Here is an 18722-nt window from a genome sequence, read left to right as displayed (position 1 = left end):
TGATTTCGGTAAGCGTAATGTATTCCTCCCGCAGAAAACACCTAAAATAGTTGTTATTTGTTTTGAATCTGAATTGTTGTCGTGTGAGGTCTGGTATCTTGGGCTCTATTACCAATTTCGAAATAAAAACGATTAATATAAAGTTAAAATTATCAATATTTGTCGGATATAATCACTTAGTTTGCTAACAACTAAAAAAATTCAGCGACGAGTTGCTTAACTTTCCTGGCAACATTTAGTGACGCCATCTGTTATATTTTATTTTAAAAACTTTTTATATTTTTAACTATATAAATAGTTATTTTAATAAAATTTTTATAAATAAAAAAGTTGTTATAAAATGGCATAAAGCTTAATTTTGAAGGTAGGGATAGATTTTATAAAAGATCGTAAATGCTAATAACGAGTAAAATCGTCATTAAGTCTGACCCTATGAGATACACACAACCGCTTTATCTCCCCACCCCTAGACCTTTAACCACCAAAATTTAATAGCATTAACCCCCCCTAATAAACAAACCTCCCTGTAAAATTTCAGAAATTTTCGATAAAAATCACAGGAAATATTGAAACGGTATTAAAATATTGTCGGGACTTACATACGGGATTGATGGTCGATAAGAACTCTGATATAAAGCCATTCAATTTATTCAATCAACTTTCAATTGTTAGTATTATTTTAAAACAAAAAATGCCATCCTAAAAAGTTTTAAATTATATTGACAAAAATAATTTAATTGAAAATTTACTTTAGATTATGTTTAGCCTTATTCAAATGTGACGACTTAGCCGGGCGGTGTCATTAGATAGTCTAACATCCCCGGACGAGGCAATAAAAGCATCAGTTTGTTTCTTAGAAGACTTATTTTCTGAGTCGACTGAAATTTTCATGGATGAATTGAGTCAGATACGTCTAATTCCGTCCCTCATCACGGTAGTTGTTTTGGCCTGATGGCCGAGTGGTCAAGGTAGCAGCCTACCGCTCCGGGGACCCGGGATCGCATCCGGTCGGGTCGAGAAATTCTCAGGAATTTTTCATGAGCGATCTGTTCGCATATGCCAGACCCCCGTCCCTTAATTAATAGGGAGGTTGCGGCCAACGTTTTTAATGTAAAAACGTGTACGTCGGACGTGCAGCGCCGCCTTCCTGTAAGCCTAGAAGTTTGACAATGGCGTTTGGAACGTCAGTAGAATCATGCTCGACGTTCCAAACGCCATTGTCAAACTTCTAGGCTTACAGGAAAGCGGCACTGAACGTCCGACGTACACGTTTTCGCGTTGAAAACGTCGGCCGCGACATCTCTAATACCTGGTCGACCCATTGCGGGCTTAGCCGAACCAATAATAAGCTTGCGTAAAAGAGCTTTTAAATAATTACCGCGATGATTCATTTCTACATCTAAGTGCGTGCCAACAGGTGAAAAGAGTAAAAAACAATCTAGGAACCTAAAACATATTTTATATACTTTATGTTTCCGTATTAACATAAATAAAAATAATGCGCAATTAAATATTTATATAGTATAATATATCCTTTTCATTTTAATTTAATTTTTATAATATATTATGTAATATTTTTAACTTTCACGAATGGCAACACTGGCATTGTTGATGGGAACCGCATGCTGCGAATAAACACGACGGATTTCGAAGCATTGGATATTTTAGGTGATAATTTTGAAAATGGCCAACCGAGGAATTTCCAGTTTCCAGAAGAAAGTCAACCAAATAAAAGAAATTCCGGGAACAAAATTATCGTTGCAAAACATGCAACTTATTGTTTCGACAGGAGTTCCCACGTTAGATTACTTTCTCGGTAAATTTATCTTGAAGTCTTATTTGTTTGGTTGGAGTTAAGGAAAGAATGTCTACTGCTTTTTTAATTGGTTGTGGTGGTTCCTGGGCGATTCGGGGTGGGGAAAGGCGCATTATTCCACTTTGAAGTTTTGTCCACTGAGAAAGGGGTGGGGCTCACCATTGACCAAATGAACACTGGGAGTTCGGTCGTGAGTTCGCGCCTCGCCAGGACGGGCTGGCCACGTGGGGTTTCCCGGGTTTTCTCCACGTCTGTAACGCTTAAATAGGGACTAGTTACTCTTAAAAAGACCTCCCGGAAGGCATTCCCCCTAGGCAGATTGCTCAAGTATTGTGTTGCCATAACTTAATAAAACGAAACGAGAAAGGGGTGAGATGAGTGTTTCTGTGTTTTGTCTAGCCCATTGATTCCCGAAGTTTTTTGAGCCACTGCCTTCTGGGTTCCGTAAAGTAATACCCAATGTTTGCAACCATACTCCAGTGCCCCTATTCCATTTTTCCTAGTGTGAGAAAGGCTTTGAATTATTCTTAGAAAAAGTCTTCAGTGTCTTTATGTCCTTACTGTATATTGTTCTCCACATCTGGAAACCATTAAATGCAATGTTTCTTCTTACCCATTTTAAGAGGAAAGGGAAATGTCAGTGACCCAACCTTTGCCTATGGTCACTGTTTGTGCAGAGTGGAGGTCAAACGTCCCAAAGCTTCGATGCTCACTTTTGAATAGGGAGCGGGAGAATAGGCAATAGTACTGGTTTGTATAAAAGTGCCCTTCCCCATTCCAAATTGTCCTGACCACCGCCACTTGTCACATTTTACATAATTACCCCCTAAGTCAGTGGTTCCCAAACTTTTTTGATTCTCTGCACCCTTGCTAAATCCATATTTTCCCAAGGTGTCCTATGTCAAATTCTAACAAGTGCAATTTGCAAAATAGCGAAATAGCCAATGTTTTTAAATTAAGTAAAATTATAAAAATTTTACATTTTGTGGCATCCCTGTCAGGAAGCTGTGGTACCCTAGGGTGCTGTGGCACACACTTTGGGAACCACTGCCCTAAGTAATAAAAAAAACAGTAGACACCCTTTCCTTAACTTGTACCATATGTATAATTTTATTATTGCATCTCGTGTTGCATAATGTACGCAATAAATTACATAATTCACATTTTAAACAGTTTTATATTTTAATGCAGACCTTTAGAGAATAAGGTAAGATGTGTATCTGGAGTCTAGGAGATGTCAAATGGTCCTACTGGCTTGCTTAGGTTTGATAGAATATAGCAATACAAGGGTGATTCCACATTGGAGGACTTTCTATGGGGAAACTAGCTCCTATTTTGGGGCCTGTTTGGAAATGCTTACCGATTGGTTGGTCACTCTCTAACCCACTCGAAAATTAATAAGTATGGTAGCAACTGGTAAATCCATGGAAACTTTTTAGTAATGTTTTTGGATAATACCTGGTCTCAGCATTTGAAATGGTAAGCATTTTCAAACAGATCCGAGTGTTAGACAGGTGAAGAAAATTCAGAAAACTGCATATGGCATGCATTGGTCAAGCACAAATTCATGATCAGAATGCAGTAGTTTTATCCATTTGGCCACATCCTGCTGGCAGCCTCTACCTTCTGACTTATTTCTAGTCGATTTAGGAAATTTTGCAGCTTAATAAATCAAGATATCTATAACAGTTTTACGTCAGAAGTAATAAGCATAAATAAATTCCATATTTGAGATTCATATGAAAGTCACTTATTTTTTCTGATATCAGTGTATATTAGTATAATATACTTAAAATCTAAACCATCAAAAAATTTAAAATAGAAGAGTGCCTCATTTTATGGCAGGATTGGGTTATCATCAACAGCCCATTGTTCATGATATGAGCCCGATTGAAGATCTCGATAGTCAGGCTCCTTGCCCTTCTTGGTTAAGAATTGTAACAAGGATATTTACTGGACCTTTATCCTTTTCTTTTCCAACATGCTTCTTATGTTTAATAAAATTAATTGCCAGGACAATAAGTATAAAAATTTTTTGTAATTTTCCAAATTTATGCTTCTTATGGTTTTGGATCATTTATTAAAGCTCTTTGGAAGGTAGAGCTTCCCAATTAGGATCATTACAGTTTCACAGGCAATTGTATCTGTGTTAAAAACTTTTAAGTGTATTTGTGTTACTATTTGATACAATTCCTTATTCCACTCGTTATTCTCTTTAACAATGCTGCCAATTCTTAAAAATCTTTCTTTGAAAGTGGCGCTCTATGACTTTCTAGCAATTCACTGACATAATCAAGTTTAACATTTTCAGTGCCAGCAATCTAGATAAATCATCGGCTATTTCAGAAACAGGCTTGAACCCAGGAAAGTCAAGGATTGCATCAGGTCACAATTTCTGCAAGAAATCTTTCATGTGTACTTCCGTTATTTTTTCCAGGTTGCAAAGCATTATACTCTTAAAGTATTTTAATAGTAATTCATATTAAAATAATTTCATGTTTTTTAGCATTTGCTACAATGAAGTACAGTGTGGATCAGAACATAAAATTTTTTTCTAATTTCTATATACGTGGTACGATCCAAAAGTTCGAGGAATGCAGTAATCTATGACAACAAAAGCATGTATTTGAAGCTACAGCGTATGAAATGGATTCTACCAAACCATCTCTACGTGTTCAGGTTAATTTCACCCATGTCATGTGATTAAACCGCGAGCACTGCTGTTTTTTTCCAGAGATAGTTCCAACATTAAATTTTGTCAGCGTTTAGGTAAAACACCTATGGAGATTTTAAAATTGCTAAGAAAGGTGTACGGTGATTCTACGGTGAAAGGTCACAGTGAAGTCGAAATGTTGGAGGTTGTTCTTGAAACTCCAATTTGATTACATCGCAGAACAAAGGTAACTATCTCCGGAAAAAAACAGCAGCGCTCGCGGTTTAATCACATGACATGGGTGAAATTAACCTGAACACGTAGAGGTGGTTTGGTAGAATCCATTTCATATGCTGTAACTTCAAATACATGCTTTTGTTGCCATAGATTACTGCATTCCCCGAACTTTTGGATCATACCACGTATAATTCTATGTAATATAAAATAAAACAAATTCGCAAACATTGCTAACACACTGCATTTTAAACAATTACCAAAATCATTTCAAAATGTTTTTATTTAGAGTACAGTAGACCCCTCCCTATAACACGGTAGATATGTTCTGTGTTATATGAATTCCGTGTTGTACAAGTCACTTAAATACACGAGCCAATCACAGCCTGGCACGTGTGCAGTTTAGGGGCTACGGCCGTTTGAAAGGTTTTCTTCCATAAAATTAATCGATTCTAGACTAATTTGACTCAACATTTCCAAATCATGTATAATTTTTTGGGAATAATCCATGTAAACTATGTTATAAACAAAAAATTGTAGTATTACTTACAGAGTGTGCACCATTTGACAACGCCATTGCTTAAGATTGTTTTCGTTGCGGAGCGGCTCATCGAATGGCGGGCGCATGTTTCCTGATAAGTTATTTTTCTGCAAAAAATTTGCTGAACTTTGGAGACATCATCAATAAAAATATAATTTTTATGGCCGTTGAATAATAAATGTTTTTTAGTAGGTCCGCTGCTCATTTAAACTCGACAGTTTATACAATATCTGCTATTGGTCCGGACTCGACCAAGCCTGTCACGACACGAGTCGGCGATGACGTTTTACTGTGTTATACAAGTCTCTCTTAGTGTGTTATACGAACACGATCGCAATTTTTTCGCCGTGTTATACGAATCTGTGTTATTTGAACTCATGTTATAGGGGGGTCTACTGTATTAACTATCATACAAGCTTTATGAAACTAGTATTTAGAAAAGATTATGCAGCTTGTTTAATAAATTATTCAAGAGACTCAGACAAATTTATAAATATAATGTTATAAATATGTAACAAATTTACAATAATGAATATTATTTATTTAAAGGTGGTGGACTGACAGTTGGGACCATTCTACTTATAGGTGATTATTGAATTAAATTTTTATATTTAATTAAATTATGATTAAATTAATGTTGATGTAATTGTAAACTATAAATATAAAATTCTTTCTTTCTCTCTTTGTATTTTAGAAGAAGATAAATATGGAAGATATGCAAAATTACTTATGAAACATTTTTTAGCAGAAGGTGTAACAAACAATCATTCAATTTTATTAGCGTCTGGAGATGAATCTCCAAAAAATATTTTGGAGGTATTGTATAATTATATTCTGCTTTTTATAATATATTTGAGGTGGAGTGTTAGCAAAGCTCCTTCTAAGTGGTTTATAGAATTGAGTTTGCTCTCAAAATTTGATTGGATACAGTGTAGTCAAAGTGACAGTGTCCATTCTCACTGATGCAGTTGTGCATGTTTAATGGAAAATGGTTACCCTAAACAAAGCACAGGAACAATGCAATTAATGCCAAGCAAATGTAAGGATCTCTTTTCTGTGTCAGCAAGGGCAAGGATCATCTCTCTGTGTCAGGCCAGTGCAAGGATTGCCTGTCCATGACTGTCAGAGGTTAAAGTGACAATGTCCAAGGTTGCTAGCACAAGTGCATGGAATTTGTTTCCTTTTTTATTCCAGTAGTTATGCCACTGCCATGGTAGCAGCAAGTGATTGCTGTAGATGGCTCCCAAAAATACCTCTATGATCAAAAGTATTGGGAATGGTTCAATAAAACAAGATTTAATTTATTCATCAAAATTTATTTCATTTTCTTCAAAATAATTCCCTCCCACAGCAATGCACTTATGCCACCATTTTTCCACTTCTGAAAATATGCTTTAAAGTTGTTTTTGTGAAACTCCTTTAGGACTCTCAACAAATTTAGTTTTATGGTATCAGTTGATTCAAAATGGTGACTAAAAAGAGGAAATTTTAGACGAGGAAACGAGAAAAAGTCACTTAGCACTATATTGGTTGAACACGAAATTTGTGGAACCATATTTGTTGAATTTCTGGCCAAAAATTCACGAACCAAGAGCATTGTGATCAGGTACATTATTGTGATGCAAAATCCATGAGTTTTCTCGCTACAGATTGGGTTATTTTCTATGAATTGCTTCACACAAATGAAGCAAAATGCTCAAATACTATTCTTTGTTGACAGTTTGGCCAGTTAGAAGGAATTCATGATTCACGACACCATGTCAATTGAAGAAAACAGTCAACATGACCTTGATTTTTGACTCAAGTCAGAACTTTGACATGATCTTTTTGGTCTTTCTTCATCTTTTGAGTCCTGTTACAGTTTCAAAAGCATAGATCCATGTTTTATCACCCATAATGATGCATTTTAAGAATGATTTGTCTAGCATTTCCTCACCACTTAAACATATTGTGTTTGGAAAAAGTCAACATTTTCAGGATGACTTGAGAAGTGACACACTGCAAACCGAAATGATCTTTTAAAATTGCTTGATAAGATCCAAATGATACTGGAACATGTTCAATAATGCCCCTAATTGTTAAATGATGACAATTGAGCACCAAATCTCTGACTTGAGTGATGTGTCATTCATCAGGATGAACCACACTGGTAGACTATCCAGTCTACCAGTGTGGTTCATCTACCTTCTCTCTCTACTACTTTTCTCTACCGTGTTGAAGCATCTTGTACCACTCAAACTCTTATTTTTGATAGATTGTTGTCACCAAAGGCTTTTTGCAACATTTCCAATGTTTTTGTAGCAGTAATTCAATTGCAAAAACAAAATTTAATGCATGTTCTTTGCTCAATTACACTTGACATATTGAAAAATTGGCAGTGCAAAAATTCTTTATGCACAAAACAAGTGTTTATTTGCAAACAAAAGCAGACGATGCCATACAGATTGCTGTTAGATGTTGATGAAATTCATACCAAACAATGACAGTGCCCTCTTGCTTTAAATGAACCATTCCCAATACTTTTTAATCACAGTAGTATTATTAACTTGCTAGTGCTTTGACTCAATTCTTAGTTTGTGTTTGGACAGAAAACAAACTGCGCCTAGTATATTATAATTTTCTGTCAATTAGATAAAATTTTAATTAACTGAAGTTTATTTTCATGTGCAGTCAATTTAAGTTTTGTTTGCAAGAATGTCATTTTGTTATGGAAATGCTGTTTTGTTAGTTTAGATGACTTACAGTAAATTTCTGAGTATATGTTTTTGTTGTATTACTTTTAATGACTTGATGTATAATGTAAGGCCGCCGACAGGTGGGGATAAGTGAATCCCTGGGTCAGGATGAACCCTTATCACTCAGAAGAAAGACAGTGATGCGTCAGAATCAGTGTATGAAAATGAGATGAAAATTGCTTGGCGATATCAGAATTTACCCCAGTTTGGAAAGGTAATTTTTATAAAATCACTAACTTCTAAATAATAATTCTTGAATTATGTAAAATTATCTTCAGACTAGAGATTGAATAAAGATTATATAAATATATCAAAATCAAAATTAACCATAAATAATTCATTATTATTATATGTATTGGTTATTAAATTTTCATACTTTTTCAAAAATATAATAATCTGATTAGTAAGAATATATTAATAATTAGAACTTATATTGAAAAAGAAACATGAAAAATATTCATTAGAAAATTGATTAAAATTCTAACATTTTTAGGTTTATAATAAAATTTAAAGTTAAATACAGTTGAACTTCCAATAATGGTTACTGCCAACAACAGTCACCCGTAAACAACAGCCATTTTATATATTTCTACAGTGGCTATCATTCAGAGGTTTGACTGTACGTTTAATTTAACCTTTGGTTAGGTGCAATCTGTATTTTAAAACAAACAGGTGCAACCTGTCCAGGGGACAGACAGTTTTTTGCCTCCAGATTAAATATTTACAGTCATTTTTCTTCATTATTATACATTATAATTATTTATTTGAAGAAATAATATATACACGAAAAAACAATACAAAGCAATAAGGAAAGTAGGGAAAAAATATAATATAACATGACTATTTTAGTCATCTTTGGAACCATACATTTCAATTCACTTTATGATCACTTTCTAACCTGGTGCCTCTGATTTAATGTTAATTACAAAACAATTCTATAGTCTCATTTTGGCACTCCCAAGGTTGTTGCCTGGGGCATATTCCCACCTTTGCTCCCTTAGTTATGCCACTGGTCTTGTCTTGAAGAGGTGCATTCTTTGGTAAACCAGTTTTTTTTTTGTTGTTTTTTTTAATCTTAAAATGCTGGTAAGATGACATTTAAATGTTTCAATGGCTCAATTATTTAGTGAATTATATGGATAGCCCATTAATTTTTTTAAAAGGATAAAAGTTATAAATATATAATTAAGAACTTAGAAATATAATTGTCATATTTCACTAGGTAGAAACTAATGATTAAAATTATTTAAGAGAATTTTAAATTAATTGAAATTGTTTTTTTAATCTATAATTTTTAAAATTATTTTTTTGTTAAAATTTATTTTAGTCTTCTACTGGTCATCAGTTTTATAATCAGTACAACGTCAATACAAAAATGAATCGCAAAGTAATATCAAAGTGTTCTCCAGCAACAATAGATATCTCTTCCGAAAATGAATCGCCACCTGAATGTAATTCTCAGTTTTTAACATCTTCGTGTTTCAAAATAGCAAATCGCCTTCAAGCAATGATAAAAGATGGATTATTTAGTACGTCTCAGTCGTGTTCACAAAGAAACATATTAAGGATAGCGATACATTCATTAGGATCACCATATTGGAAAGAAGAGTACTCGAAAGAAAGATGGGAAACTGATATACTTAGATTTCTCTATTTATTAAAAAGTATGATGAGATCGGCATTTTCAGTCGCTGTTATCAGTGTTCCGGCTAATTTACTTCAAGTAGGTATTTTTCTTTTATTTAAAAAAAACGTATTGAATTTATTTCAGATTAATTTGGTTTGAAATTTTATTAGAATCACGTTTTGTTGGAAAGGATGCGACTTATATGCGATACTGTAATAAGGTTAGAGGGATTTGATTCCGCCGAAGGTGAAATTCATCCCGCTTTTAAAGATTATAAGGGTAATTATTGCATTCGATGCTTTTTACACGTGGTAAAGTAATTGTACAGAATGATTTAAATATAAAATTTTACACATAAATACATAAATATTTCTTCTATTGACTTCTTCATATGGTTCTTATGGTAATTTTAAGTAATCCAAAGGCTGTTATTCTTACATCAATGTTCTCTACATTAAAGCCCATAGTATTGGTTTGTCTTTCTTCATAAAGCATATTAAATTGCTCTGATAGATTTTGATGTAATTTTGAGGTTAACATTATTGATGCATTTAATACATTTTTAAAAGATTCAAATGTTTTATTGAAGGAAAAGAAATCAAGTAAATTAAAGAACTTATTCAAAGAAAAAATTTCAGATATGATAAAGAAAAGATAAAATGGTTGATAAGAATTCAGAAAATAGTAAAACCTGCCAAAATCGAAACTTGTCAAACCAGAAAAAATATTTAGTAACATGTGATTCCGATTTACACAGGTTTTACTGTACACCGAAAGTAAGGATTGTGTTAACAAAGGATTAGAAATTCTTGTCGAGAGAAAAGTTGTAAATTTTTATTGAAAGATGGAAGTTTGGGAGAGAGAAGGAATAAAAATAGGGTGCTCCCATGCCTGGACAGCCAAACTTGGGTGGTTGCAGTATTTATATGCCTGTAAAATTTTGACTAGTAAGAATAATAATTAAACATTTTTTGATAATTAGTAATCTTTTAGACAAACAGAATACAGATATAAAAATAAACACTATATATAAATTTTAAATAATAATAAGTTAATAAAGATGACAATATTTTTTGCACCTGGGCAACCAACTACACAGGCTGATATTTTGAGTTCTGCAAAGGATTTCTTCTATAATCTCAATTTTCCTTATAATTTAGCTGCAGTAGGAAAGTTAGAATCATTAATGTTAAATATTCTACATATGTTGATGATTGATTTTCTAATGTTTGATAATTATTCAGCATTGCTAATTTTCTTAAATTTTAAGCTAGACAATGAGTTGTTAATGGCAAAAAGTAATACTAAAGTAAAAAAAGTAGGATAAAGGAGTTATTAACCTTTCAACAGTGGAACAGTCAGGTGTGGGGCTCCCACTTAGTTGTGGAGAAGAAATGTGGGAAATTTTTAAAGTATGTTTTCAAGCGTTTTTTCTCATTATCGTTTCGGAAAAAGATTTTGTAAACAGTTCTGTCTAGTAAAGAAAAGTCTTTTTTTATTGTTACATAATTCATTTTTTATGTGAATTTCTTTTTCACGGTAGTTTTTGGCTAGTTTTTGGTGATACCCCCAAAAGAATTTAGCGAGTATAGTCGTCCCTCACCACTGCCACACGATCGCCTTGGACGATTATAATCGTCCCTCACTGTTAAGAGGTTAATATACTTTCTGAAATAAACATACATACATGCGTATACACATGCATTTGTGTGTGTGTGTGTTTGTATTCCACACACAAGACAAGCAAGGCCCTTAACCACTTAATTATAATTTTGAAAAATGTTGTTTTTTTAAATCTTTATATTCTCAATAATTGTTGTTTTAAACTCTCCATAAATTATAATTTTTTATTAATAATTTTTACTGAAGTATGATAGAATTCAGTATTTCAAAATAAACCTCATAAACTTTCAATATTGATAACCAGATGGACAAGTGGTTAAAGTGTCAGTCTACCACTATTGTATGGGATCAAATCCAAGCAGTTGAAAAATCTCGGGAATTATTCGGGTTGTCTGTTTTGTATATTTTGGACTCCTTCCCTCCCCACCCGGCCACCCCAGTTGTGGGTCTTGCTGAACTCACGATGGGTACGGTTCATTTTTGATTCTTTCCAGCCTGAGGGTCTCTTAGTGCACACAGAGTAGAAAGAATCGAAAATGAAAATATGTTTGTCCAGATACTTTGTAAAATATTGAGTTAGAATATGAATTTAATAATTTAAATTGACCATAACTAATATATATTTAGTTTATATTATACGTGTTTGTGTTGAGTAATTTCTTATAAATCTCTGATACTTGTATTATTTGTTATTGAATAATTTTTGATATTTTTTAATGTATTAATTATAATGTTTGATTTTTAAATAGGTCTTCTACATGTGGTCAAAGTACATCATTTAAATTTATTAAAACCTCACAAATTAGACACTGATGATTTGGCTTTTTGTTTCCGGAAAAGGAGTTTAGTATTTGAGGTAAAATTTATGTATATTATTCTTTACATTTAATAATAATGGGAATATATATGAAAATGATAATAATATTTAATAAAAGTAAAACATAAATCTTTAATTGTGTCAATGATAGGGTCCGATGCCCTCCCATCATTGACACAAGAAAAAATTAGAATTGATTTGTTTGAACTTCGAAACATTGTTTTTTAAAAACATTTATGATGACAAATGTGATTTATCAGGCCATTCACAGTACAATCATGCACATGTTAATAAAAGGTACTTATTATTCAAATATTTTTGAGTTTAAAAATATTTTCAAAATATTTTTATTGGAAAAAACTGAGTGGTATTAATAATTTTTAAAACTTCAATAAGAATTTCCAAAATTAGCAATAGAAGATCCTCTAATAAAAATCTTTACTTTTAATAGTTTCTTTACAAAGTATTTGTAAATTAATAAATTATTGTAATCACCAAATATTCTAATATAAACAAACACTCTTAAAAACCTTTATACCACAGCCGTTTTTTACTACTATTCTAACGTTTATCTAACAAATATAAATAAAAGGTTATTAAAAATAACCATTTTTAATAACCTTTTATTTATATTTGTACATAACGCAGTCATAGAAGAATTTAAAGACCAAATATTCTCTTTAATATCTATTTTAAAAATATTAAATTCATTGTATGACCAAATGATTACCCGATTATATTGGGCTGTAAGTGTCATCTCTTGATAAATTTAATAATTATAATTAAATTTTAATTAATTTAGAAAGTTCTAGAAAAAAAAATTGGCCTGAAGTGGGACTCAAACCTGCAACTTTGCTTACCATACAGTTGCTTTGCCTGGACCTCATTCTGGTGACTTTGCTTCCAGAACTATTAATTTAGATATAGCCATACTCAGTGCCGTAACTAGCCATTCCTGTGCCCTGTGCAAGAATTTGCATTTAGGCCCCTTAATTAATTAGATTTGGGAAAATAATAAAACAAAATACATGCATTTTGGGCCCCCCTTCCAAGTGGGCCCTGTTCAAATGCACCTGTTGTACCTGCCTAGTTACGGCACTAGCCATACTGTTTATTCATAGCATTGACTGGGGACAACTCAGTGCCCACAGCCTGAAACTACCACTATGGAATTCAGTTGACTATCACTTTACCCTTGCATGGTGTATACATATACAAATATAAACATCTAAAGACCCAATTATTAGTTTAAAGCCAAACAATTGCCTGATTATATTGAGCTATATTAATGCTACTATTAATAATTAAATATTAAGTAATTTGGCCTAGAGGTAGGAATTAGTTCCGGAAGCAAAGATCAGATGAAGGTCTGGGTAGTGTAACTGGCAATGCAACCATGCGGTATGAGGTAGGGGGAAAAGTTTGCAGCCTAACTGTTTTAGATGTTATAGGTATAAAACAATGATGTCATTTTTTAACATAATCTCCTTGCAATTCAACACACTTCTTACATCTTGGAATTAGCATTTCAATACCCCTGAAACTATTTTTTCAAGGGTCTGCAGTTTTGTCTGCAAGATGCTCAAAAATTGCCTCCTTTGACTCTTCATCACTTTTTTGAGTTTCGGAAACAGATGATAATCACTAGGAGCCAGGTCCAGACTGTAGGGTAGATGGGCAAGCTCCTAAACCCACTCCTTTACAGCAGCCTTGGCATCCTTGTGCACTGGTGCATTGTCCTGCAAGAGGCAAACATGATGCAAATTCATGCAGGGCTTAAAGTGACTCTCTTTTTTAGCTTTTTTAGCTTTTTTTCATAGCTCCTCTCTTTTTTAGCTTTTTCTGAGAAAAACTCACTTTTTTAGCTTTTTTCACTTCCCATGTGAATTTTTTTTTTTTGTAAATGCGCTCAGGAGCGAAATCGTGACCGGCACGTCCCCATATGCCTTATGGACCGTGCGCAACATGATAAGGCACTGTCGTATACACATGTAGTGTACTACATTTATATAGACTAACAAAACGAGGAGCTTCCCAAAGCTTGATACTCTGCACATGCTGTAGGAATTTGCTCGTGGGTTCTCCTGCTTGTATCCTTGTGAAATACCGATCTCCGCGGCGCTTCGATATAATCACGCTGCATTAAGACATAAGTACACTTCTAGTTCGGTGTTAAGAGTGATTTTTATACAGCATTATTTTTAGCATTTGTATTTATTTAAGCGCAGTGGACAAAAGAAAGAAATAGATTTTATTTAATACTAACAGTAGAAACTCATGTTTTAGCAACAGAAAATCGTATAGAACCCAATACTTTCTGAAGTAAGTTGCTAAGCAAACTTCTTCCCAACTGCCTGCTATTCTTTAGCTTAAACGATGACATTACTCGTTTTTGACTACCATAGAAAAACCGAAAATGATGATTGTTGAGCGATAATAAATTTGATTTCTACTGTTGTTATTAAATAAAACATTGTAGGACACTCGTTTCAAAGCTTGTATCTTTCTAGCACTCTGTAAAATTAAAGATCGAGCGAATCTCGTGCCAGGAAATACAAGATTTTAAACTAATATCCTAAATATTAATAACTTCTGTAGAGACAATCTTTAGACAAAGACAAAAGTTTGGTTTTAAGTGGGTGCTTATATATTTGGCATGCACCATGGTTTTCTGCATTCTAACGGTGTCCTTCATTTTCCATTTCGACAGAAACTATAAAACTCATCACGCGCGTGCGCATTCGAACAGCTGCGGTCAATCCGGCACCAAATTAAAAAATTAATTTGTAAATATTTAGCATCAAAAAATTGCTATTTTCACTTTAATGTAGCTTTTCGATATGCTTCTAGTCTAATTCGGTCAAAAAATTAATTTAATTATAATTTATTAAAGATTTTAATATTTTAATATTAGAAAGTAATTAGCATAAATTACATGGTGTCATGTCTCATCTTCGCTCCCGTTCAAGTTTATTGTCTTATACACATGCCGATGTTTGTTTTTACTTCTGCTTGGGTTTTATTTCAACCTCGACCGTTTGGTTACGCAAAGTGGGGAGACGGGCGTCACGTGACTGCGTATCTGACTTTTTACAAGTTTCCTTACCTCGAAAGAAATTTATATTTTTTCTCGATTTTAATTATTATTAATTAACATTTTTGATGGATTCTTATATCTTTGTATTATCTAAAGTTGCAGATATAGATGCGTAAAACTTTATTTAAAAAATTGTTTTTCTTATATTTTAAAATTCAAAAATAAATTAAATATTGGAAATGATAAACTATAAGTACAGTGTGTTTTACGTTATCATTGCGAACAGATACGGCCAATTATTTTATAAACGTATTTATTATTTTAATTTTTATAAATTATTTAATTTGATGCAACGTGATCAATTAATTACTGTGGTGCGTTAACATGGGCATAGCCAGGAAGGGGCATGGGTGGGCACGCCCCTCCAGTTAACCTGGTGCCTCTCCCCAGAAAATTACAGCCTCTACTAGGCCTCCATAACAAACTCTGCGTACACCAATGCATGTTAATTAATATGGAGGCGAGACGCGATTCAATTACTTTTTCATTTCAGATGTTGATTACAGTGTTATTTTAATGTAATTTTATACATAATGTATGTTTATTATAATTAATAAATCTATGTAGGAATAATATCTGTGTCTAATAAAACAAAGCGATAATAAAAAGCATGCGTTCCATCTCAGTCTTTTGTAAGCGAAATTTTATGATTTTAATTTTTTAAAAATGAGATTTTCATTTATAATTTTTGTAATTTGATTTATAAGAGCAAAAAACTAAACTTATCAAATATCAACTCTCTGTAAATAATTTCATCATTTACTTATTAAGTCAGATTTGTTAAATTTCATGGGATTGTATTATTTTTCAACTTCAGGGTAGTAGAAAGCTTTGTATATTTTCTCCCGTGAAAGTAATAGACTCTGCCGGTTCCCCACTGTGAAGGACAACAAACTGCTAAATGTTTAATTACATTGTTTTTATAAACTCTCTCTTCTGTCAGTTGTGGGTGGAATGACTAACAAATTGTTTATTGTATTCAGGGGAATAGATTTGGAGACTAGTATTACCAGTAATGAATTCTGTAATTTTATTTTTAATCATTTAAAAAATATTGATAAAATTGCCAAATAAATGATTGGGTCACAATTACTAGTGGTATTGCTATATAACAGACATGGGCAAATGCGACTCCGAGAGCCGCACGCGGCTCTTTTTGAGTTTTATGTGGCTTTTGCTGAAAGTGTTAATTTCTGCTTTTTATTATTATTTTTACAGTTTTATTTCCACAATTTTGTGAAAATATGTTTATTTAAAAAATTCAATACTTGTTTTATATTATATAATAAAATCGAGGTACAGAACTGCAGTACAGAATAAAAAAGTACAGAACTGCGGCTCCCATGCATTTTGCAAAACCTACATTTTGGCTCCCACTGAACTTTTGCTTGTCCACCCCTGCTATATAATGAACATGCAACCCACTGATTCTGCCAGAAGTTGTTTTTTTTTCTTCTTTAATTACATTTTTTTATGAAGAAATCAAAAAATGTACCTTGAAATAAATGGCATTTGAAATTTGGCATGTTATATGGAAACACATTCTGGTAGTTAGGTTACTATTCCATTTGCTTTGCTGTGTAACGGTGGGAATTCTGTACGGGGCACATGAAAACTTAATGCGGGCCTGTTCTGGCTTAATGCAGTCTTACTGGTCACTTTTCTGGAGTATAAACTCAGCCTAACTATTTTCATATTTAATCTTATCAGTCCACTTAATAATCAATCTAATTTCATATGCAATGTTATTGATACAAAATATGTGCGCGTTTGTGTGTTTTTTTAATAACGCCTGTTTTCGTTCATTTTAACACTATTAGCTTTTTTAGCTTTTTTTCAGTGTGAACTCTCTTTTCTCACTTTTTTTTATTGCCATGACTGCTTTAAGCCCTGTTCATGCAACAAGTCTAACTAAAATGAATAATTTTCCAAGTGACTTATGAAAATTGTCAAGAAAAACTGTTCTATTAGTCCACATACAGATAGGAATAAAATAATGATAATATCAGATAGCACTATCATGTCCAAAATATAGTTAGGCCGGAAACTTTTGGTGCTTACTATGTAAGCAGGAGTTGTGGGTTCAAGTCCCACTTCATAAGATTCTGGAAGAAAAGAATTGTTCCAATTTAAATTATTAAATTTGTTGAGAGATGATGCCTAATGCCTACTTCTAGGCCAAATTACTTAATATTTAATTATTAATAGTAGCATTAATATAGCCCAATATAATATAGCAATTGTTTAGCTTTGAACTAATAATCAGGTTTTTAGATGTTTATATTTGTATCATTATACAATTTTGGAATTTCAAGAAATGCCATTTTGCATTTTTAAGATCAATGTCAGTCTTATAATTTTAATTACTGTTGACAAAAATATAATTTACAGGTATATCGAAGATAAAAAAAAAAATTAGGTATTTATCTGCTTTGGATATGCATTATTATAAAACAAGTTTGTTTATTTCCAGAATTAGCTAGCATAAATTTTCAATTACTAATTAATTTGATGAAAAATCATAATTTATTCCCTTAGCACTGTCAAAACTTTTATCAATTTATGTACGAATATAAAATTTATGCAAGTATTAATGCAGCCTTCAAAATCTGATTTGAGTTTCTCACTTGGGTCTTTTTTTTTCCTCTTTTGTGCTGTGTGGCTAAGTGCTCTCCCCTTCTGTCGATCCAAACAGGTAGCCAGCTCATTGATGGATCGTCATCATGTTGGCACTCAAAGATGGCTTGGAGGGAAAGATTGTTATGTACTTTTCAAATGAATTCTTCTGCCAAAATTTAAATGCATCCTTTGGTAACCTGCATGATGACTATGCAGCAAAGTCTTTGTTGTGTTGTGTTATTTTGTATGTCCTCTATCCTTATGTCAGTCTGGCATGTGTGTCCCTACAAGGAAAATTAATCATATTTTTGCACTCCAGGTAATTTAGGGAATGCAAACCTTCCCACCATGATAGGGTGTAACTCGCAAGGGGGGGTCAAAATTTGATATTATTAAGTTTTAAAAGCCCGATTATTTGTGAGTAAATTTTCTCTTTTGTAATTAATTTTCCCCATTTCCATGATGAACGTGAAAAAAAGCTTTGATTCTGGCAGAGTGGATAAGTCACAAATATCAGGGCATTGTTTCTTAAATGTTTGGATTATGATTCTGTACAGAAAAAATAAGTAATAAAATTTGACCCAAATCTAAATGTCCAATTTTTAGCATTAATTAAAATGTGAAACTTGTTTTTTGTACAACATATATTTTATTCTAGTAAATATTAAATTAATTTATTATGTTTATAGAAATTTCATCTTCCTCCCCTGCTTGAAGAGGCAGCAAGTCGCAGCCAAGATACAAACATTAATAAACTTCAACTGGGTTGTAGTAAAAAAATCAAAGGAAGAAACATTGAATTCTGATAATGTGCAGAATTGAATGTTTGTAAGAAAAATTTTATTATATTTTATAGAATGTTTATTTATTTATCAAATGCACATTATGAATAAATTTGTAAATTTATTATCTGTTTTCATTTATATTAGTTTTACAAACTATAATAAAAATAATTTTATC

At 32.6% G+C, this 18722-nt stretch overlaps 1 protein-coding gene across 1 annotated transcript; it reads left to right on the top strand.

The window, feature by feature from the left end:
- The first annotated feature begins 1586 nt into the window (after window positions 1-1586).
- Window positions 1587-18669, top strand: Elp4 (Elongator complex protein 4). The gene is made up of 7 exons (XM_067286117.1): window positions 1587-1816; window positions 5794-5829; window positions 5939-6060; window positions 9307-9702; window positions 9777-9885; window positions 11979-12085; window positions 18452-18669. The coding sequence occupies exons 1-7, from the start codon at window positions 1684-1686 to the stop codon at window positions 18566-18568; spliced, it is 1020 nt and encodes a 339-aa protein (XP_067142218.1). The 5' UTR covers window positions 1587-1683; the 3' UTR covers window positions 18569-18669.
- The last annotated feature ends 53 nt before the right edge of the window (window positions 18670-18722 follow it).

Source organism: Centruroides vittatus, unplaced genomic scaffold (assembly GCF_030686945.1).
Source record: "Centruroides vittatus isolate TY-2023 unplaced genomic scaffold, ASM3068694v2 contig_1246, whole genome shotgun sequence".
NCBI lineage: Eukaryota > Metazoa > Arthropoda > Arachnida > Scorpiones > Buthidae > Centruroides > Centruroides vittatus.
Note: the sequence above shows the minus strand (reverse complement) of the source record. Positions and strands in the feature narration are given on the sequence as shown.